This window comes from Antechinus flavipes, chromosome 1 (genome assembly GCF_016432865.1).
Source record: "Antechinus flavipes isolate AdamAnt ecotype Samford, QLD, Australia chromosome 1, AdamAnt_v2, whole genome shotgun sequence".
NCBI lineage: Eukaryota > Metazoa > Chordata > Mammalia > Dasyuromorphia > Dasyuridae > Antechinus > Antechinus flavipes.
The window spans coordinates 692,274,605-692,293,311 of record NC_067398.1 but is presented as its reverse complement, the minus strand read 5'-3'; the positions used below and the strand labels follow the sequence as shown (position 1 = coordinate 692,293,311).

General features: G+C 38.0%; 1 protein-coding gene across 1 annotated transcript in view; it reads left to right on the top strand.

The window, feature by feature from the left end:
• Positions 1 to 18,707, top strand: part of DNAH10 (dynein axonemal heavy chain 10) — a 154,239-nt gene that overhangs the window by 4,243 nt on the left and 131,289 nt on the right. Inside the window, exons 2-5 of the mRNA XM_051975908.1 lie at positions 3,337 to 3,420; positions 11,697 to 11,828; positions 13,080 to 13,167; positions 13,683 to 13,885. Of these exons, the coding sequence (XP_051831868.1) occupies positions 3,337 to 3,420; positions 11,697 to 11,828; positions 13,080 to 13,167; positions 13,683 to 13,885 (507 nt within the window). The remainder of the gene's footprint in view (positions 1 to 3,336; positions 3,421 to 11,696; positions 11,829 to 13,079; positions 13,168 to 13,682; positions 13,886 to 18,707) is intronic.

Genomic DNA, 18,707 nt, shown 5'->3' with positions numbered 1-18,707 from the left:
TATATTCTAGGTTTGGGGGGCATTTCCTCTCTCCTGGCTCTCACCCTCTCTCTCTGTCTCAGTCTCCTTTGTTGGATCTTCACCCAAATCTTGTCTTTTATCTGGGAGTGGCCCCCCCAGGTCCCCTTTTCTCTTTCCTTCAGTACTTATCATTTGGTGACCTCATCAGCTCCCATGGATTCATATGTCATCTGTATGCAGATGATTTGAAGATCTATTTATACAGCTGGCCTCTAGCTTTACATTTCCAGCTGCCTATTTAGCATGTTCAAATGGATATCCTCTAGACTTCTTTTTAAAAATTAATTAATTAAATTTTAAATTATAGCTTTTTATTTACAAAGATATATGCATGGGTAATTTTTCAACATTGACCATTGCAAAACCTTTTCTTCCAATTTTTCCCCTCCTTTCCCCCATCCCTTCCCCCAGATGGCAGGTAGTCCCATACACGTTAAATATGTTAAAGTAGATGTTAATACAATATTTGTATACATGTCCAAACAGCTATTTTGCTGTACAAAAAGAATCGGACTCTGAAATAGTGTACAATTAGCCTGTGAAGGAAATCAAAAATGCAGGTAGACAAAAATAGAGGGATTGGGAATTCTATGTAGTGGTTCATAGTCATCTCTCAGTTCTTTCACTGGGTGTAGTTGGTTCAGTTCATTACTGCTCTATTGGAACTGTGATTTGGTTCATCTCATTTTGAAGAGGGCCATGTCCATCAGAATTGATCATCATATAATTGGAAATTAGTATGGCAGAAATTAGGCATGGACCCACACTTAACACCATATACCAAGATAAGATCAAAATGGGTCCATGACCTAGGCATAGAGAACAAGATTATAAATAAATTAGAGGAACATAGAATAGTTTATCTCTCAGACTTGTGGAGGAGAAAGAAATTTGTGACCAAAGATGAACTAGAGACCATTACTGATCACAAAATAGAAAATTTTGATTACATCAAATTAAAAAGCCTCTGTACAAATAAAACTAATGCAAACAAGATTAGAAGGGAAGCAACAAACTGGGAAAACATTTTCACAGTTAAAGGTTCTGATAAAGGCCTCATTTCCAAAATATATAGAGAACTGACTCAAATTTATAAGAAATCAAGCCATTCTCCAATTGATAAATGGTCAAAGGATATGAACAGACAATTTTCAGAGGATGAAATTGAAACTATTACCACTCATATGAAAGAGTGTTCCAAATCATTATTGATCAGAGAAATGCAAATTAAGACAACTCTGAGATACTGCTACACACCTGTCAGATTGGCTAAGATGACAGGAAAAAATAATGATGAATGTTGGAGGGGATGCGGGAAAACTGGGACACTAATGCATTGTTGGTGGAGTTGTGAACGAATCCAGCCATTCTGGAGAGCAATCTGGAATTATGCCCAAAAAATTATCAAATTGTGCATACCCTTTGATCCAGCAGTGTTTCTATTGGGCTTATATCCCAAAGAAATACTAAAGAAGGGAAAGGGACCTGTATGTGCCAAAAGATTTGTAGCAGCCCTGTTTGTAGTGGCCAGAAACTGGAAAATGAATGGATGCCCATCAACTGGAGAATGGCTGGGTAAATTGTGGTATATGAATGTTATGGAATATTATTGTTCTGTAAGAAATGACCAGCAGGATGAATACAGAGAGGACTGGCGAGACTTACATGAACTGATGCTAAGTGAAATGAGCAGAACCAGGAGATCATTATACACTTCAACAACGATATTGTATGAGGACATATTTTGATGGAAGTGGATTTCTTTGACAAAGAGACCTAACTAAGTTTCAATTGATAAATGACGGACATAAGCAGCTACACCCAAAGAACGAACGCTGGGAAACAAATGTGAACTATCTGCATTTTAGTTTTTCTTCCCGGGTTATTTATACCTTCTGAATCCAATTCTCCCTATGCAACAAGAGAACTGTTCGGTTCTGCAAACATATATTGTATCTAGGATATACTGCAACATATCCAACATATAAAGGACGGCTTGCCATCTAGGGGAGGGGGTGGAGGGAGGGAGGGAAAAAAAATCAGAACAGAAACGAGTGTCAATATAAAGTAATTATTAAATAAAAATTAAAAAAAAAAGAATTGATCATCATATAGTATTGTTGTTGAGGTATATAATGATCTCCTGGTTCTGTTCATTTCACTCACTATCAGTTCATGTAAGTCTCTCCAGGTCTCTCGGAAATCATCCTGCTGGTCAATAATTGGATGTCCCATAGACTTCTTAAACTCAATATTTCCCAAACTGACCCCATTATCTTGCCTTCCAAACCTTTTTTTCTCTTCAATTTCTTGTTGCTACCAAAGGTATCACCTCATTACTTCCCAGTCCTCAGGCTTGAAACTTAGGTGTCAGGATAACCCCTCATTGCTGTTCCCTACTCATTATCCAGTTTATCGCCAACTTCTGTACATTCTACAGTTAAGACATCTCTCTTTCCTCTGACATTACTGTCACCCTAAAACAGGCCCCTTATTATTACCTCATGTCTGGACTAATGTAGCCTCTGATTGGTCTTTTCATCTCAAATCTCTCCCCATCCTGATCATTCTCCATTAATCAAAATTATTCATAAAGTTCCCCTCCCTGCCGTGATACACTCCGGGGGCTCCCTGGTATTACCTCCAGGATCAAAATCCTTTGTCCAGCTAAATTTTGGGGGGAGCACAATCAATTAAATGACTTGTCCAGGGTCACACAGTTAGTGTTAAGGGTCGGAGATCAAATTTGAACTCAGACTCACTCCAGAGCTGGTGCTTTATCCACTGTATCACCCAGCTGCTCCTTTGTTTGGCTTTTAAAGCTCTTTAGAACCTAGTCCCTCCTATCTTTCCAGTCTTACACCTTATTCCCCTCCATCTACTGTGTGATCTAGTATCACTAGTTTTACTTTGCTTGCACCAGACACTGTTTTCAGACATTTCCCATCCCATCTCAAGGCTGAGCTCAAATCCCACTTTTTCTGATCCCCCTTAATTCTAGAGCCTTCCCTCAGAGACCACCACTCATTTACCCTGTTTAGATCTCGTTTGTTCATAGTTCTTTGTTCTCTCTCCTGTTTTTGAGAGTAAGGACTGTTGTGAACTCTGAGTGCTTAGTATAAGGCCTGGTGTCCGGTGAGTACTCTGTAAATGTCTGTTGACTATCTGAGGGGTTGTCTATAGGTCTCAATGGGACTGCCCCAAAGGGTCCATAACAAAAGGGATGGGTAAGAAAAAGCTAAGGAAAAGAACAATTTTAGCCACTCCGTGCTCTTGTTTGAAAATGTTTCTTTTCTTTTCATTTGTGCTACATAGATGTTCCAGTATCTGAAGAGGAAGAAGAGGAGGAAGATTTAATGAGCCAGCCTTCCCAAATAACAGCCTTGGACAGAAGTGCAGGTGTAGTGCCCTAGGAGTAAATAAGAATGTAGGCACCTGGAGAAGGATCTTTGTCTGGGTCACACCTGATCTCCTGAGTTCTAAACATTCTAAATCAAAGCCCTTTTATACAAAGTGACCTTGCTTTTCTGGCTTTTCCTTACTATATCTCTCTCCCATGGAAATGCTGAATGTATTGAAAAAGGGGCATGGTATGCGGGCATTCTGACACAGGAAAGGGGAAGTTTTATCTAAGGTTGAATGTAGTAGTCCAGAAGACCCGAGTTCAAATCCTGCCTCAGACACTAGTTGTGTGACCCTGGGCAGATTACTTAACCTTTTTGAATCTCAGTCACTTCATCTGTAAAATGGGGATAATAGCAGCATCTCTTCCCAGGGTTTTTGTGAATATTCGATTACACCCATACAGTGTTCTGCAAACCTTAGGGAAGGAGATTATAGAGAAGGAAATGAGGGAACTCTCTCTAACTATTCAGGTCAGTATCTCCTCTAAAACATATATCCTTCCCACTCCCCACAAGATTCCATGTATGTTGGGTTTTTAAAATAGTATTTTTATTTCCAACTTCATGGAATGAAATTTTTCACATTCATTTTTTCCTCAATAGTATTTTATTTTTCCAAAAACATGTAGAGATAGTTTTCAACATTAATTTTTGTAAGATTTTGAGTTGCAAATTTTTTTTTCTCTCCTTCCCTTTCCTTCCCTCTCCCCAAGAGAGCAAGCAATCTGATATAAGTTAGATATGTGAAATCTTTTTAAAACGTATTTCCATATTTATCATGTTGTGCGAGAAAAAAATCAGACAAGAAAGGAAAACCCCATGAGAAAGAAAACAAATAAACAAGATGTTTTTCATAACTTTATCTGTACCTTCTTATGAGGGGTGAGGGTTGGGGAGGAAGGGAGACGATCTGGAACTCAAAGTTTTAAAAACTAATGTAAAAAAAGTTTTATACAGGAAAAATAACATATTAAATAAAATACACAACAAGCAAAAAAAAAGGTGAATCTACTATTAGCTTTCATTATTACAGAATATTGAGTACCAAATTTTTCTTTCTCCCTTCCTCCCTTCTTCTCTTCCCTCTTCTTAAAATGACAAGCAATTTGGTATGGGTTATAATTACAACACAGCCCGATCGAGAGTTGTCTTATATACCGAGGCATTAGACCATTGTCCAATAACCTAGAGGTGTTCTTTCTGCTAGAGAATTTCCTAGAAGTGATTTTAATCCAGTGATGATAATGATACTATTTGTATGTGCTTTCTCCTGAAAGAGCACTGACTTGACTCATTGATACCCAGCTCTTCTACCTCTCTCCCACCATTACAACTCACTGATATGGTTAGGTACCAGATGTGGGATTTCATTGATCTAGAAAACTCTCAGGTGAGGAAGCTCACTTCTCCAAGATTTGTTGATGGCTTCTTTACTATAAAGAGTAGTAGGGATCTGTTGAGCACTGAGAGGTGAGGTCACTTGCCTGGAAGGCTTTGAAGGCAGATTTGAATTCAGATTTTCCTAATTGAAGAGGTCAATTCTTTACCGACTATGTGATGCTATCTTTCAATTTTTATTAATGCCTTTTCAAAAACATGAGAATCATTTCCAACTGGGTGCAGAGCACTGATTAGCCTGTGGGAGATATGAAAATTAGGTGAAATGTGCTGCCTGTCCTCAAGGATATTTCAGTCCATTAAGACAACATGACACATGGACAGATAAGTATAATTTTATGTATGTGTGGTTTTAAGATATTTATTTTTAGTTTTCAACATTTACTTTTTTTCAACAGTAACTTTTTATTTTCAAAATATATGCAACATTCATCCTTGCAAAACCAAATTTTTCTCCCTCTCTTTCCCTCCCCTCTTCCCCTGAAAAGCAAGTAATCCAATATATGTTCAACACATGCAATTATTCTAAAGAACTTATCATGCACAAGAAAAATCAGATCAAAAAAGAAAAAAAATAAGTAAAAATTGCAGGCAAACAACAAAAAAGGTAAAAATACTATGTTGTGGTCCATATTTAGTCCCCATGATTCTCTCTCTGGGTACAGATGGCTCTCTTCATCCCAAGTCTATTGGAATTGTCCTAAATCACCTTATTGTGAAAAGAGCCAAGATCATCACAATTGATTATTACATAAACATCTTGTTATTCTGTGTAATGATCTCCTGGCTCTGCTCATTTCACTCAGGATAAGTTCATGTCAGTCTCTCCAGGCCTCTCTGAAATCATCCTGCTGATTGTTTCTTACAGAGCAACAATATTGAATAACATTCAATCTACCTTAACTAATTTATCCATTCTCTGACAGATGGGCATCCACTCACTTTCCAGTTTCTAGCCATTATAAAAAGGGCTGCCACAAACATTTTTGCACATGTGGGTCCCTTTCCCTCCTTTAGAATTTCTTTGGGATATAGGCCCAGGTGAGATACTGCTGCCCACAGTTTGATAGTTCTTTTTTGGCATATTTCCAAATCGCTCATCTGAAAATTCAACATTTACTTTTATAAAGTCTTAATTTCCAACTTTTTCTCCTTTTCTCTAATATAGGTTATATTGTACAATCATCTTAAACCTATTTCCACATAGTCATGCCATGAAAGAACCATCAAAACAAAATGGAAAAACCACAAGAAAGAAAAACAAAACAAAAAATGTGAAAATATATTTTGATTTGCATTCAGACTCCATAATTCTTTCTCCGGATGTGGATGGCCTTTTCCATCACAAGACTTTTGGAATTATCTTGGATCATTGTATTGCTGAGAAGAGCTAAGTGTCTCAAAGTTGATTATCTGCACAGTGTTGCTGTTACTGTGTACAGTGTTCTCCTGATTCCACTTACTTCACTCAGCCTGAGTTCAAGTAAATTATGTAAAGTTTTTTTTGAACTCTACCTGCTCATCACTTCTTATAGAACAATTCTCTTCCATTCATATATCATAATTTGTTCAGTCATTCCCCAATTAATGAGCATTTTCTTGGTTTCTAATTCTTTGCTACCACAAAGAGAGTTGTTGTAAACAATTTAGTGTAGGTGGGTTCTTTTCCTTTTTTATGAGCCCTTTGGAATTTAGGCCTAGAAGTGATATTGTTGGATCAAAGGCTGTGCTCAGTTTTTATAGAGTTTTGCTCTCCAGAATGATTGGTTCTACCAATAATGCATTGGTGTTCCAATTTTCTCATATTTTCTCCAACATTTATCATTTTCCTTTCCTGTCATATAAGCCAATCTGATAGGTGTGAGGTAATAACTATAATTTTTTAAAAATGTAATGTGTCACTAAAGTATATTAGGAGTCCTAGGGAGGGAAGGTTGTTATTGACTGATGGAAATCATGGAGGGCTTCCAGGAGTATTTGAATTGGTGTTTAGAAGATAAATAAGTGTTCCCCAGCAGGTAGAGGGTAGGAGGGGAAAGTCTTTCATGAATTTGGGGCAGATTAAGTAAAGGAATGGAGATGGGGAAATGTAGAAAAGGTGTGTTCTTGGGACAGAGAGCAGAACAGTTTGGTTAGATTGAGACATAGCATCTAGGAAAAGAGGAATGATTATTACATCCTCTCTGGGGGTCAGAGCATGTCTGCAGCCTCATATTTAATCTTAGCCACCCCATTTTAGGCAGGGTATTGCCAAGGTGGAATGAGGCAGATAACCCAAGGTGGTGAGGAGATCAGAGATCATGTTACATGAAGATCAGCTGAAGGAACCCGGCATGTTCAGTTGAAAGGTCAGAAGATCTGGGGTTTGAATCCATAACAGCATTCGCAAGGACTGTTGGTATTTTCGAAGAAGTGTTCTGAAATCTGTTCATTTCCAGAACACAGAACTAAGTGGGAAGTACAAAGAACTCTCCCCAAATAGAATAGACAGGAGGGTGGGTCTGACTGCCATCATCACGGACGCCTTAGAGGGATCTGTCTTCTTCATATACAGGTTACATCAGATGGTGACTGAGGTGATCTTTGCTCAGTAAAGCACTAGAGAGCTACTGAAGAATTTTGAGAAGGAAAGGGACTTGGATAGATCAGTGCCGGGGAATAAGACTGGGGAAAAGTGGGGCAGAAAGGTCCCTAGCAGAGGCAAAAAGGACTATTAGGTGTCTGTCCTGATGAAGAAGGTGGGTGGTGATGGCCCGAATGCAAGAGACACTGAGAAGCAGAATGACTAGGACTTGGTAACTAGTTGAACATGGGAGATAAAGGAGAGGAGCTTAGAAGGCAGGGATTGGGGCTATAGATTTCTCTTTGTATATGTTGTGAATTTCGAAGTTGAAGGAAAAGGGGGATACTTAGCCTGGAAAAAAGATACTGGAGTGCTAGAGGAGACATAACTATTCAAATAGGTGATGGATCGTCACCTTGTTCTGTCCGGCCCAGGAGCCGAGGTTGGAAGTTGTAAAGAGGTGAATTAGCATTTGATGTTGGGTTGACTCCATGACCAACAAGTGGGAGGAGAAGGCCTTGGGTGGAGATCTTCACAAGGTCATAGATTTAGAGCTGGAAGATCTTCAAGGCCATCAGGGCCAAATGGGCAAACTGAGGCACAGAGAGATGTCATGGTGGGGAGTCCCTTTTTGCTTTGGATTGTTTTAGATGACTGGGAAGATCCCTTGCAACTTTCAAATTCTGCACTGGCTCACTTACTTACTTAGACATGCACTAAGCAACTAGATTTATAGAATTTATTTTATAGAGAAGGAAATTTAGGGCCAGAGAAATTGAAGGATTTTTCCTAAGTCACACAGGTAGAAAATAGCAGAACTAAGAGCCTCACCCAGAAGAGGTGGGGGAAGGGGAAGAGAAAGGCAAGAGGGAAAGGAAAAAATAGGGAGGAATTAAAAAAGATGAAGTTGAGACATCAGGAGTAGACCTCTCTTCCCCACAGTTTGGCTGTAAATGGTTGGAAGAAATAAGAAAATAGCTGGATGGGTTGAAAATGAAGGGAAGAACACTTTTTTTTTTTTGGGGGGGAGAGGCAGGGCTTAGGGATTCCTTGACATGTTTGCATTCATCCAGGAAGATAAAGACTAAAACTCAAAAGTCACTGAAATAGCAAGAAAAAATGCTATCAACGATCATCTCATATTTAAAGTGCACAGAATACATGATGTATGTAGTATGAGCAGGATTAGTTTCATTTTTACAAATGAGGAAACCGAGGCTCAAGGAAACCTAAGCAGCTTCTAGATAGCAGTTCATAAAGGGCAAAGAATAGGGAGGGATTGGCCATAACAGGAAGAGAGGAGATAACTCTTCCTTTGATACAAGAAAAGGAGCAAGAGAGGGTGCGTGATGGGACTGAGTTGTTTCTCTAGAAATGGCGAATACAGTGTATTTGGATTTGTCCATGTCTGTTCTTTTGTTCAGTCCTTCTTGTTACAAGTGCCATCTACTGGGCTCACTGGAATTAGAACTGTATTTGATGGAATTCTATTGGACTGGATTAGCTTTGTAGCTCTTGTTCCTTCGTTTATCTCATCCCAAATCATTTAACTGCTCTGGAGAGAGAAGGAAACAGTGTCTTCAATCTCATTAGATCCTGGTACCTAACCAGTTGAGCCTATTGACCTTAGATTTCCACAAACACTCTGTGATTATAGTGACCATTCAAAAGTAGAAATTATGGATTATATTTTGGGTTTAATCTACATTTTCTTAAATCTAAACAATCAACGTAACAACAAATAAATCCCTGGTAGCATTTGCCAATTTCCGAGTTTTAAAAGCTCACACTGAACATTTAACAATCAGCTGCTAGTTCCTGGTTAGAGCTGGTTTCATTGAACCCCTTCTTAAGGGGGACTTAAATTATTCCCCAATTGATAGATGGTCAAAAAATACGAACAAAGAATTTTCAGATAAAGAAATTAAAGTTATCTATGGTTATATGAAAAAAATACTCTGAATCACTATTGATTAAAGAAATGCAAATCAAAACAACTCTGATGTACCATTTCACACCTATCAGATTGGCTAATATGACAGAAAAGGAAAATGATAAATAATGGAGAAGATTGAGAAAATTGGAACACAGATGCATTGTTGATGGAGTTGTGAACTGATCCAGCCATTCTGGAGAGCAATTTAGAATCATGCCCAAAGGGCTATAAAACTGGGCAAACCCTTTGGTCCAGCAATACTACTACTGGGTTTACATCCCCAAAAGATCATAAAAAGGAAAAAAGGATCCATATATACAGAAATGTTTATAGCAGCTCTTCCTGTGGTGGCAAATAATTGAAAAATTGAGAAAGTGTTCATCAGTTGGAGAATGGCTGAACAAGTTGTAGTATATGAATATAATGGAATAGATAGAATTGTTCTATAAGAAGTGATAAGCAGGTAGATTTCAGAAAAACCTGGAGAGAGTTAAAGTGAATTGATGCTGAATGAAGTGAGTATTCCCAAGAGAACATTATACACACTAACAGCAAAACTGTGCAGATGATTAACTGGGAATGACTTAGCTCTTCCCAGCAATGCAGTAGTCTAAGATAGTTTCAAAAGACTTCAAAAGAAAATGCTGTCTACATCCAGAGAAAGAACTATGGAGATGAATGCAGAGCAAAACATATTATTTTCACTTTTGTTATCTTTTTTTTTCTTTTTGGTGGCTTTTCCCTTTTGCTGTGATTCCTTTTTCACAACATGGACTAATGTGGAAATATATTTAGCATGATTGTACATGTATAACCTATATCATATTGCTTGTTATCTTGGGAAAGGAAGGAGAAACATTTGAAACTTGAAAATATTATGAAAATCAATGTTGAGGGGCAGCTAGGTGGTGCAGTAGATAAGAGCACCAGCCCTGAAGTCAGGAGGACCTGAATTCAAATGTGACTTCAGACACTTAGCACTTCTTAGGTGGGTGACCCTGGGCAAGTCGCTTAACCCCAATTGCCTCGGCAAAAAAAAAAAAAAAAGAAAAAAAAAGTGAATGTTGAAAACTCTATGTGTAGTTGGAAAAAATAAAATACTGTTAAGTGAAAAAAATTAAAAAAAAAAGATTTGAGTTATCTACAATTCATTATTGGTAATGACTAGCTGGCTTTGGAATAGGAAGACCAGAGTTCAAATTCTGCTTCTGGAACCTATTGGCTATTTGTCTTTGGGCAGATCACTTAATTTTCCTCTGTCGTTGTGATTGTTTGACCTTCATTCCTAAAGAGGACCATGACATCAGGGAGGTGAGGCTGTAACATGCAAGTGAGTTGTACTGAAGTGAGGGGTGGCTGTGCAAGGTCAGCTGCCTCACTTTCCCCTCCAGAGCTGGGGGGTCCAGTGGCCAGATATAGATCAGGATGACTGGACTTGGCCCTGGATGTAGTGGGAAACCTTGGCCTTTTTAAGCAGTTTTCAACAGGTCTCAGTTTGATTGAGGCAACACCCATTCAGTGATTTAAGTTAAATAAGAACTAAAGCACAAAATGTCCTTTTACTTAATTAAAAAGCAAAAGGAATCAATCTGGGAAGGGACTCTCAGCCCAAACATAAAGAATTCCTATTTACATTCACACTGAGGCAATCAAGGCCCTCTGCTTTAAGCATTTTTTGTTGTAATTCAGTCTTTTTAGTTATGTTTGACTCTTCAATACCCCATTTGAGTCTTCCTTGGCAACATACTGGAGTGGTTTGCTATTTCCTTCTCCAGCTCAATTTACACATGAGGAAACTGCAGCAAACAGGGTTAAGTGACTGGGCCAGGGTCACCCAGCTAGTAAGTGTCTGAGGTGGGATTTGAACTCCAGGCTCAGGGCTCTTTGTACTATAGCGCCACCTAGCAACCCTATACTGTAACTGATGCACCTGCATCAAAGAGAGGGAGTTTCCTTATCTGAGAGTTCCCTATGCCAATGATGAAATCACAAGTCCAGACCCCATTTGCTATGAACAACTAATACTATGAAATAATCTAATATTAATAATCAGAATGTCATTGATAATTGATGATGATGATAATAATAATGAAATAAGATATTAACAAGAGAACACAAGGTCCAAATGGGAAGTACCAGCTCCTCTGGCTGAAGATCCTTCAGAAATGAAAGAAAAGCATTATGATATTATTACATGATATTATATTATAATTTACAGTCATGATGAAAATCAATGGAAAAAATAGGATTCATTCATTTAATTTTAAAAAAATTGTTGTATGTACAACTTTACCAGATAAAATATCTCTGTGTAGTTATTGTGGAAAAACAACTTTCTCATGACCAAATCTTCATTTCCATGATGTTTTTCCAGGCCGGCCGTCAATCCCTGTAAGTGACACGACACTTCAGACTAATACTACAGACCAAGATACAATAACGGAAAAGCCCCCCCTCAAGGTGAGTCCCCCGTTCCCACTTTTCCTTCCCCTTTGTCTAGCTGTGGGTGGGGAACCTTTGGAAAGCCAGCATTGCTTCTGCAGTGTTGGAAGATGCAAGATGCTCTGGGAGTGGGGGTTCTCTTCCGTGGTAAGAGATTCCTCTAGAACTTGGCCCGGGAGGGTTGCCGTGGATAAACAATTCATTGCCATCTAGACAACTGAGTGATAAGTCTGAGTTTAGGTTGATGTGCCTCCTGTGAACGTTGGTATCTGGGTGTGTTCTTGCTCTCCTGGGAGGGCCAGCTAGAACTTGCCTGTCTTCCATGGCCCTCCACAGTGCTGGATGGGAGGAAGATTTCAGTGGAGGGGGAGGACAGAAGTAAAATCAAAATGAATGCTGGCCTATATCCACTGTGTATGAAGTTTCATGAAAATGCAATAATTATACTAATGAAGATAAGAAGAATAGCCAATAAATAGTCATTAAACATTTATTTAGCTCCCACTATATGCCAGACGGCACAGATGCAGCTGGAAGACACAATGGATAGAGTGTGGAGTCAGGAAGGCCTGAGTTCAAGTACAACTTCAGACATTTATTATTAGCTGTGAGACTCTGGCCAAGTCATAAACTTTGTATTTCCCTTAATCCATTAAATAAGGAAATAGCAAACTACTCTAGAATCTTTGTCAAGAAATAGCTGGAAGAGCTGATGACTGAACAACAACAAGTATGCTGATCTCTGGTCCAAGCACTGAGGATATAAAGGAAGGCAAAAAAGTACTTGCCCTCAAGAAGCTTACAATCTGATACAAGAACAAAATAATAATATTTTGCTTTTGTTTACTGGACTTGTGATTTCCTTGGTAAAGGGAACTCCTAAAGAAAAAACACCCTTCTATCAACCTTAGGGTCTTATTGTCTGTGGCACTGAGAGATTATGTGACTTGCTCAAGATCACACAGCCAGATGGGCCAATTTAGGGGTCAGGGGTGGAACTTGAACCAAGACTTTCTTTCTTCTAGGGCAATCCTTTATCTTATATCCCATATTGCCTCTCTAATAACAATAAGGGTGATCTAAATAGCATTAAAGATTTCATATGTTATTTAGCTTTTTAGAGTACTTAATTATTAATTTGGGATGTTCTTAATATATCTCACTCTCCAGTAATAGCTTTGTATTAGCATTTACCTCATGTTTTAAGTTTGCAAAGTATTTTTCATGTCCTCCTTTAGTCCTAAGCATTGTTGAACAGCATCTTCCCCCTCGAGTAGGATGCCTTTATCCCAGTGACTGTGACATCTAATCCCAGATCAGAAATCGCCTTCCATGGCCCTCCTCTTGGAAGGAGAATTGAAGAAGGCCCACAGCATTTTAGGGGAGGCCTGTGTGGTGGAAGTGTAGAAATCCTGACTTTGACCTTTATAGTCTAGGTGACTGGGTAAGGTTCTTGTGTGTAAATCGAGGGTGGGAAGAATAGGATTCATGTTTTTTGGAGGGTGCAAGGCAATGGTCAAGTATCTGAGGTCACATTTGAACTCAGGTTCTCCTTCCTCCAGGGCTGATGCTCTGTCCACTGCTCCATCAAGCTGCCCCTTCTGTCACTTTCGAAAACATTGATTTATGCCCCATTGAGTCTCAGTTCCCCCATCTTGTAAAAGCAAGAAATTGGACCCAGTGGCCTCTGAGACCCATTAAACTCTATGAACATGTTGTTGCAGGCAAGATTGGCTCAGAATGAGTGGGGATCTGCTCCAGGATGGCAGAGTTGACCTAGGAAAACATTCCCTCCTACCAGCCAGGAAAATTTCTTTTAGAAGGCAACCAGTTAATAAACTAACAGGAAGATCAGGCTTTGAATTCACAGTCAACCTGATAGCTTGAACTACTCATGTTGCTGGGGTTTGGGCACCAGAAAATATTGCCTCTCTGAAGTTGTCTCACTTTTTTTTTTTTATGAATGGTACAAGCGATATACATATTTCTATGTCATGTTTCCTGTGTTTCAGAAATTCGTCAAGCAGATGGTTGACAAAATGTATCTTCAAATGTCTTATAATGTTATTCCCACAGAATTTATGGATCAACATGTCATTTTTTTTCTCAGAAATACAAAAGGTATGCATATTTCAATTTGTTTCCTACAAAACTACAACGCTAAAAATGTTTGCAAAATTGAGAACAAATTCTATTCAATAGGAGCATTCTTGGGTGAAATTTTGCTTCTGAGTATTCATGCAGTCAGACTTCGCCATGATGGTGGAGATCGTATGTCAATTCTTTTATTAATTTTATTTTCTCTTCTTTCCATTGCCTCTACATCCTGTTGTCCCTTTTTAATATATAATTGTGTTATTTCCGTTCCTGTCACTTCCCTGAAGTTTTTGTTTCAGAGATTTATGTTCCTCTCCAAAATTCAACAATATTTTGTTTGACTTTTTATCCTCCTCCACCTGTCTGTAACTTTGACAGTGTTGCCTATCTGTCCCTTGAAACTCACCTCCTTTGCCCTCTGGGACATTGTAGTTTCCTAATTCTCTTTCAGTATTTTGCTGGGAAGTCCTTAATAAAAAATTCTCCAAAAGAAAAAAAAGACCTGTAGGACACAATTTACAAAAAACAAAACATATTCAATACTCTCTTTTGTAAATTCCATATGATCAATTGCTTCCCAAAGAATGCTTTTGTATATTTTTGCCTAGTTAACCTATAGTTATGATTCAGTCATGATTTGACAAATGGAGTAGCCTTCCAATGCCCTAATTCATTTCCCAAGAAATTTATTGTCATTAAATTTGTTATGTGATTTCTGTTAAATGATTTCTCACTCATAATTATACAAATTATATTAATTAAATTGAAACCTCTTTCAGCTTTAGATGGTTGTAATGGTGTTAAGCATCTTTTTAGCTATTTGTATAGTTGGAGAGTTTAGAACATTGTTTGATTCTATATAATTATATACAACCTTCCCCCAATTCAAATAGATTTCACATATAAAATTGTCACTTAAATGATACACCTTCCCTCCCCTCCCATAACTATCTATGGCAAATTTAGTTCTTAATAAGGCCAAATAAATTGTTCAAATAAATCAAAATAATTAAAAATGCTTTCACTGTTGTTTCTGCCCAACAAAAGATGTACATTCGTGGGTCAAATTATATTTTCTAGCAACATTTCTAGGAAGAGTATTAAATTAATTATTTTTATAAGATGGAACTTAGCTCACTTAAAATTAATTTTCACCTTGAGATTCATGCTTTCCTATGTCAGTCTTTAAATTTTTCAAAACTCATTTGATGTGTTTGATTAAATTTTGCAATCTTTGCTCTCAAGAAACTCATAGTTAAATGGAAGAGATGACATATAAACAACTATGTACAAACAAGCTACATACAGGAAAAATTGGAAATAATCAACAGAGGGAAAATACTATTATGAAGGGGAATTGGGAAAGGCTTCCTGTAGAAGGTGGGACTTGAGCTGTGCCCATTTCAATATCTTTTACAATATGAAGCATGATGTCAGACTCAATAGTAGTTGTTGAGTTACCATTCTCTGATAAAATAAAGTTCTTTTTTTTTTTTTTGCTTTGAATTTTTTTTTATTAAAGCTTTTTATTTACAAAACATATGCATAGGTAATTTTTCAACATTGACCTTTGCAAAACCTTATGTTCTATGTTTTCCCCTCCTTCCCCCCATCTCCTCCTTTAGGTGGCAGATGATCCAATACATGTTAAATATGTTAAAATACCTGTTAAATCCAATATATGTATATTTATTTATACAGTTATCTTGCTGCACAAGAAAAATCAGATCAAAAAGGGAAAAAAATGAGAAATAAAACAAAATGCAAGCGAACAATAACAAAAAGAGTGAAAATGCTATGTTGTGGTCCACACTCAGTTCCCACAGTCCTCTCTCTGGGTGTGGATGGCTCTCTTCATCACAAGATTATTGGAAATAGTTTGAATCATCTCATTGTTGAAGAGATCCATGAACATCAGAATTGATCATTGTATAATCTTGTTGCCATGTACAATGATCTCCTGGTTTTGCTCATTTCCCTCAGCATCAGTTCATGTAAGTCTCTCTAAGACTCTCTGAAATCCTCCTACTGGTCGTTTCTTACAGAACAATAATATTCCATTACATTCATACACCCTAACTTATGCAGCCATTTTCCAATGATGGACATCCACTCAGTTTCCAGTTTCTTGACACTACAAAAAGGACTGCCACAAACATAAAGTTCAATAAATGCAAGAGTTCAGAGAACTCATTCACAGACATCCAGGATCTCAGGAGGTTCCAGCCTGACCTTAAAAAAATCTACTTCCTTTTCAGAGACCCCAACAAGGGCCACCCAGCTTTGGCTTGAGGATCTCTGCTGAATAGGTGCCCCTGTCTCCCATGGCTGCCCAGGCTACTTTGACATAATTCTCATTATCAGAAATTTTTTCCATATGCTAAATTTCACTCTTTGTACCTTTCTCATTGCTCCTTTGGAACAGTGCAAGCAGAAAAAAGAAGTGAACATAGAATGTGTTGATTTGCATTCAATTTTCATAGTTCTTTTTCTGGATGCAGATGGTATTTTCTGTCCAAAGTCTATTGGGATTGCTTTGGCTCACTGAATCACTGAGAAGAACCAAGCCTTTCATAGTAGATCATCACACATCCGTGCTGTGTACAATGTATTCCTGATTCAGTTTGTTTTGCTTTGTTCAGCCATTCCCCAATTGATGGGCATCCTTGGTGTGCCTTTTGTAATGGAGCATAGGAGGCTGCTACATCTCAAGAGTTATGTATCAAATGAGAATACTTAGCCTAGTGCCTTCTTTGTTCTTAGCCTATTAAAAATACTTAAATGAAAAGGGACTTTGAGGATCTGGCTTGCCTAACAGTAGCTCCCACTTGAGACTGAATAGCTGTGACTCTAGGTCCTTCCAGTCAAAGAATTCAGATCTTGGTGTTTCTTCAGAGTGGTGATGATGTATAGCATACATCATACATTATACAAATAATACATATATTAGTATGTTGTTTATTTGTTTATTATAATGTTTTCATTGAAATGGCAGCCACTGAGTTTGTTCATTGTGCATTACTTTTATGCTTTGAATTTTTTCTTTTCATATGTCTTATTTAAATCAAGATTCTGAACAGCAATAAACTTGTGCCCTCTTTAAGACTATATCTGTGAATGTAAATCCCAAACCTAAATTAATCATACAAAAGCCCAAAATGAAATAGCTCCTGACCTCAAGCAGCTTATGTTTTATTAGTGGGAAGCAACACATATATTTACAAGTAGACTAAAATATATACAAATGAAAGAGAAGGGTATGGGTGAAAGAGAAGGAATGGAGGTATGATTAGCAATACTTGGCAATTAATTAAATCAGAGGGTGAAAGAAAGAGGAACTGAGGATGACTCTGAGATAGTGAATCTTGGAGGCAAAAGAGTATCCTCAACACAAATAGGGAAGCTAGCAAAAAGAGAACACTTGAGGGAAAAGATAAAAAAGATAAAAACCATCTAATCAAAAATGTCTGATAGACATTTTGTGATATGACCCTGGAGGATAAGAGGAGAAGGTAAGAGGATGTATCTATATCTATAGATGTAGATATAAAGTGTATATATGTATTATTTATATACATATACACACACATATGTACTCACACATACCAATAGGATGAGAGAGCTAGCATGGTGCAGGAATTTGGCTGTAAAGGAGAAATCCCAAAATTTTGTGTTCAGAGTTCAAAGAGACCTTGGTAACCATCTAGTCCAATCCTTAACCCCTCTTTAGTACATCTTATGATTAGCCTTTGCTTGAATACCTGTACTGATGGGAAGCTCACTACCTGATGAGAAAGCCCATGCAGGTCTATTTTTAGATCTGCCTGTTAACTTTCCTCCATTGCTCCTGGTTCTATCTTTGGAGGCTAAACAGAATAAGTTCAACCCATTTTCCATAGAACAGTCTTGAAGTCAAAGTTCTAATCTCCTCCCCCAATTTTCCCTTCAGTTCCCTAAGGTGCTCTCTTCTGTGGGATGCTTATCCTGGTTGTCTTCCTCCGGTCCTGCTGCAGCTTATCTGCATCTTGAAATTCTGATGTCCAGAGCTCAACCCCTCAGTTGTAGCCTGATCATCGAAGAGTCCAATATTACCTTCTTCATTCTCAGAAGCGGTCCCTGCCCCCAAGATCCCATTTCCATTTTTGGCGTCCTGTCACCATGTGGACTCACATTGGGCATTCAGGCACATTAATAATCATCAGATCTATTTCAGAGAAATGGCTATCTAGCTGTGCTTCATCTTATAAAGTCAATTTTTTGGAACCCAAGTTCAAAAAATCTCTATTATTATTATTATATAGTTATTTAATTCAACCCCAATATTCTAATTTATTAAAATTTTTCAAATCTTGACACCTGATCGCTGTGTTAGCTGTCCAGACCAGCTTTGTGTCATATGCAAACTTGATAAATATTTATTCAAATATTTGATAAAAGTATTGAATGGTATAAGGTCAATCACAGATTCTTGGAGCACTCCCCTGGAGGTCTTTAAAATGGTGGTCAGCCATCAGTGACTCCTTACTGCTGTCCAGCCACTCAACCTTATTTGAATCCACCTGTTATCAAGCCTATATCTCTCCATCTTTTCCACAAGAATAACCTAAGAGATCCTGTGTGAAGCACTTGGCAGAAATCTAACTGTATTGTATCTACTGCATTCCCCATTTAATTACCTTGTAAAAGAAAAGAAAGCTGGGGCTGGGTGGGGGGAGGGTGGCAGCTAGATGGCAAAGTGGATAGAGTGCTGGCCCTAAAGTCAGGAGGACCTGAGTTCAAATTCAGCCTTATATAACTAATACTTATTAGCAGTGTAAAGAAGAAAACAAACATCCTTATTCTGATA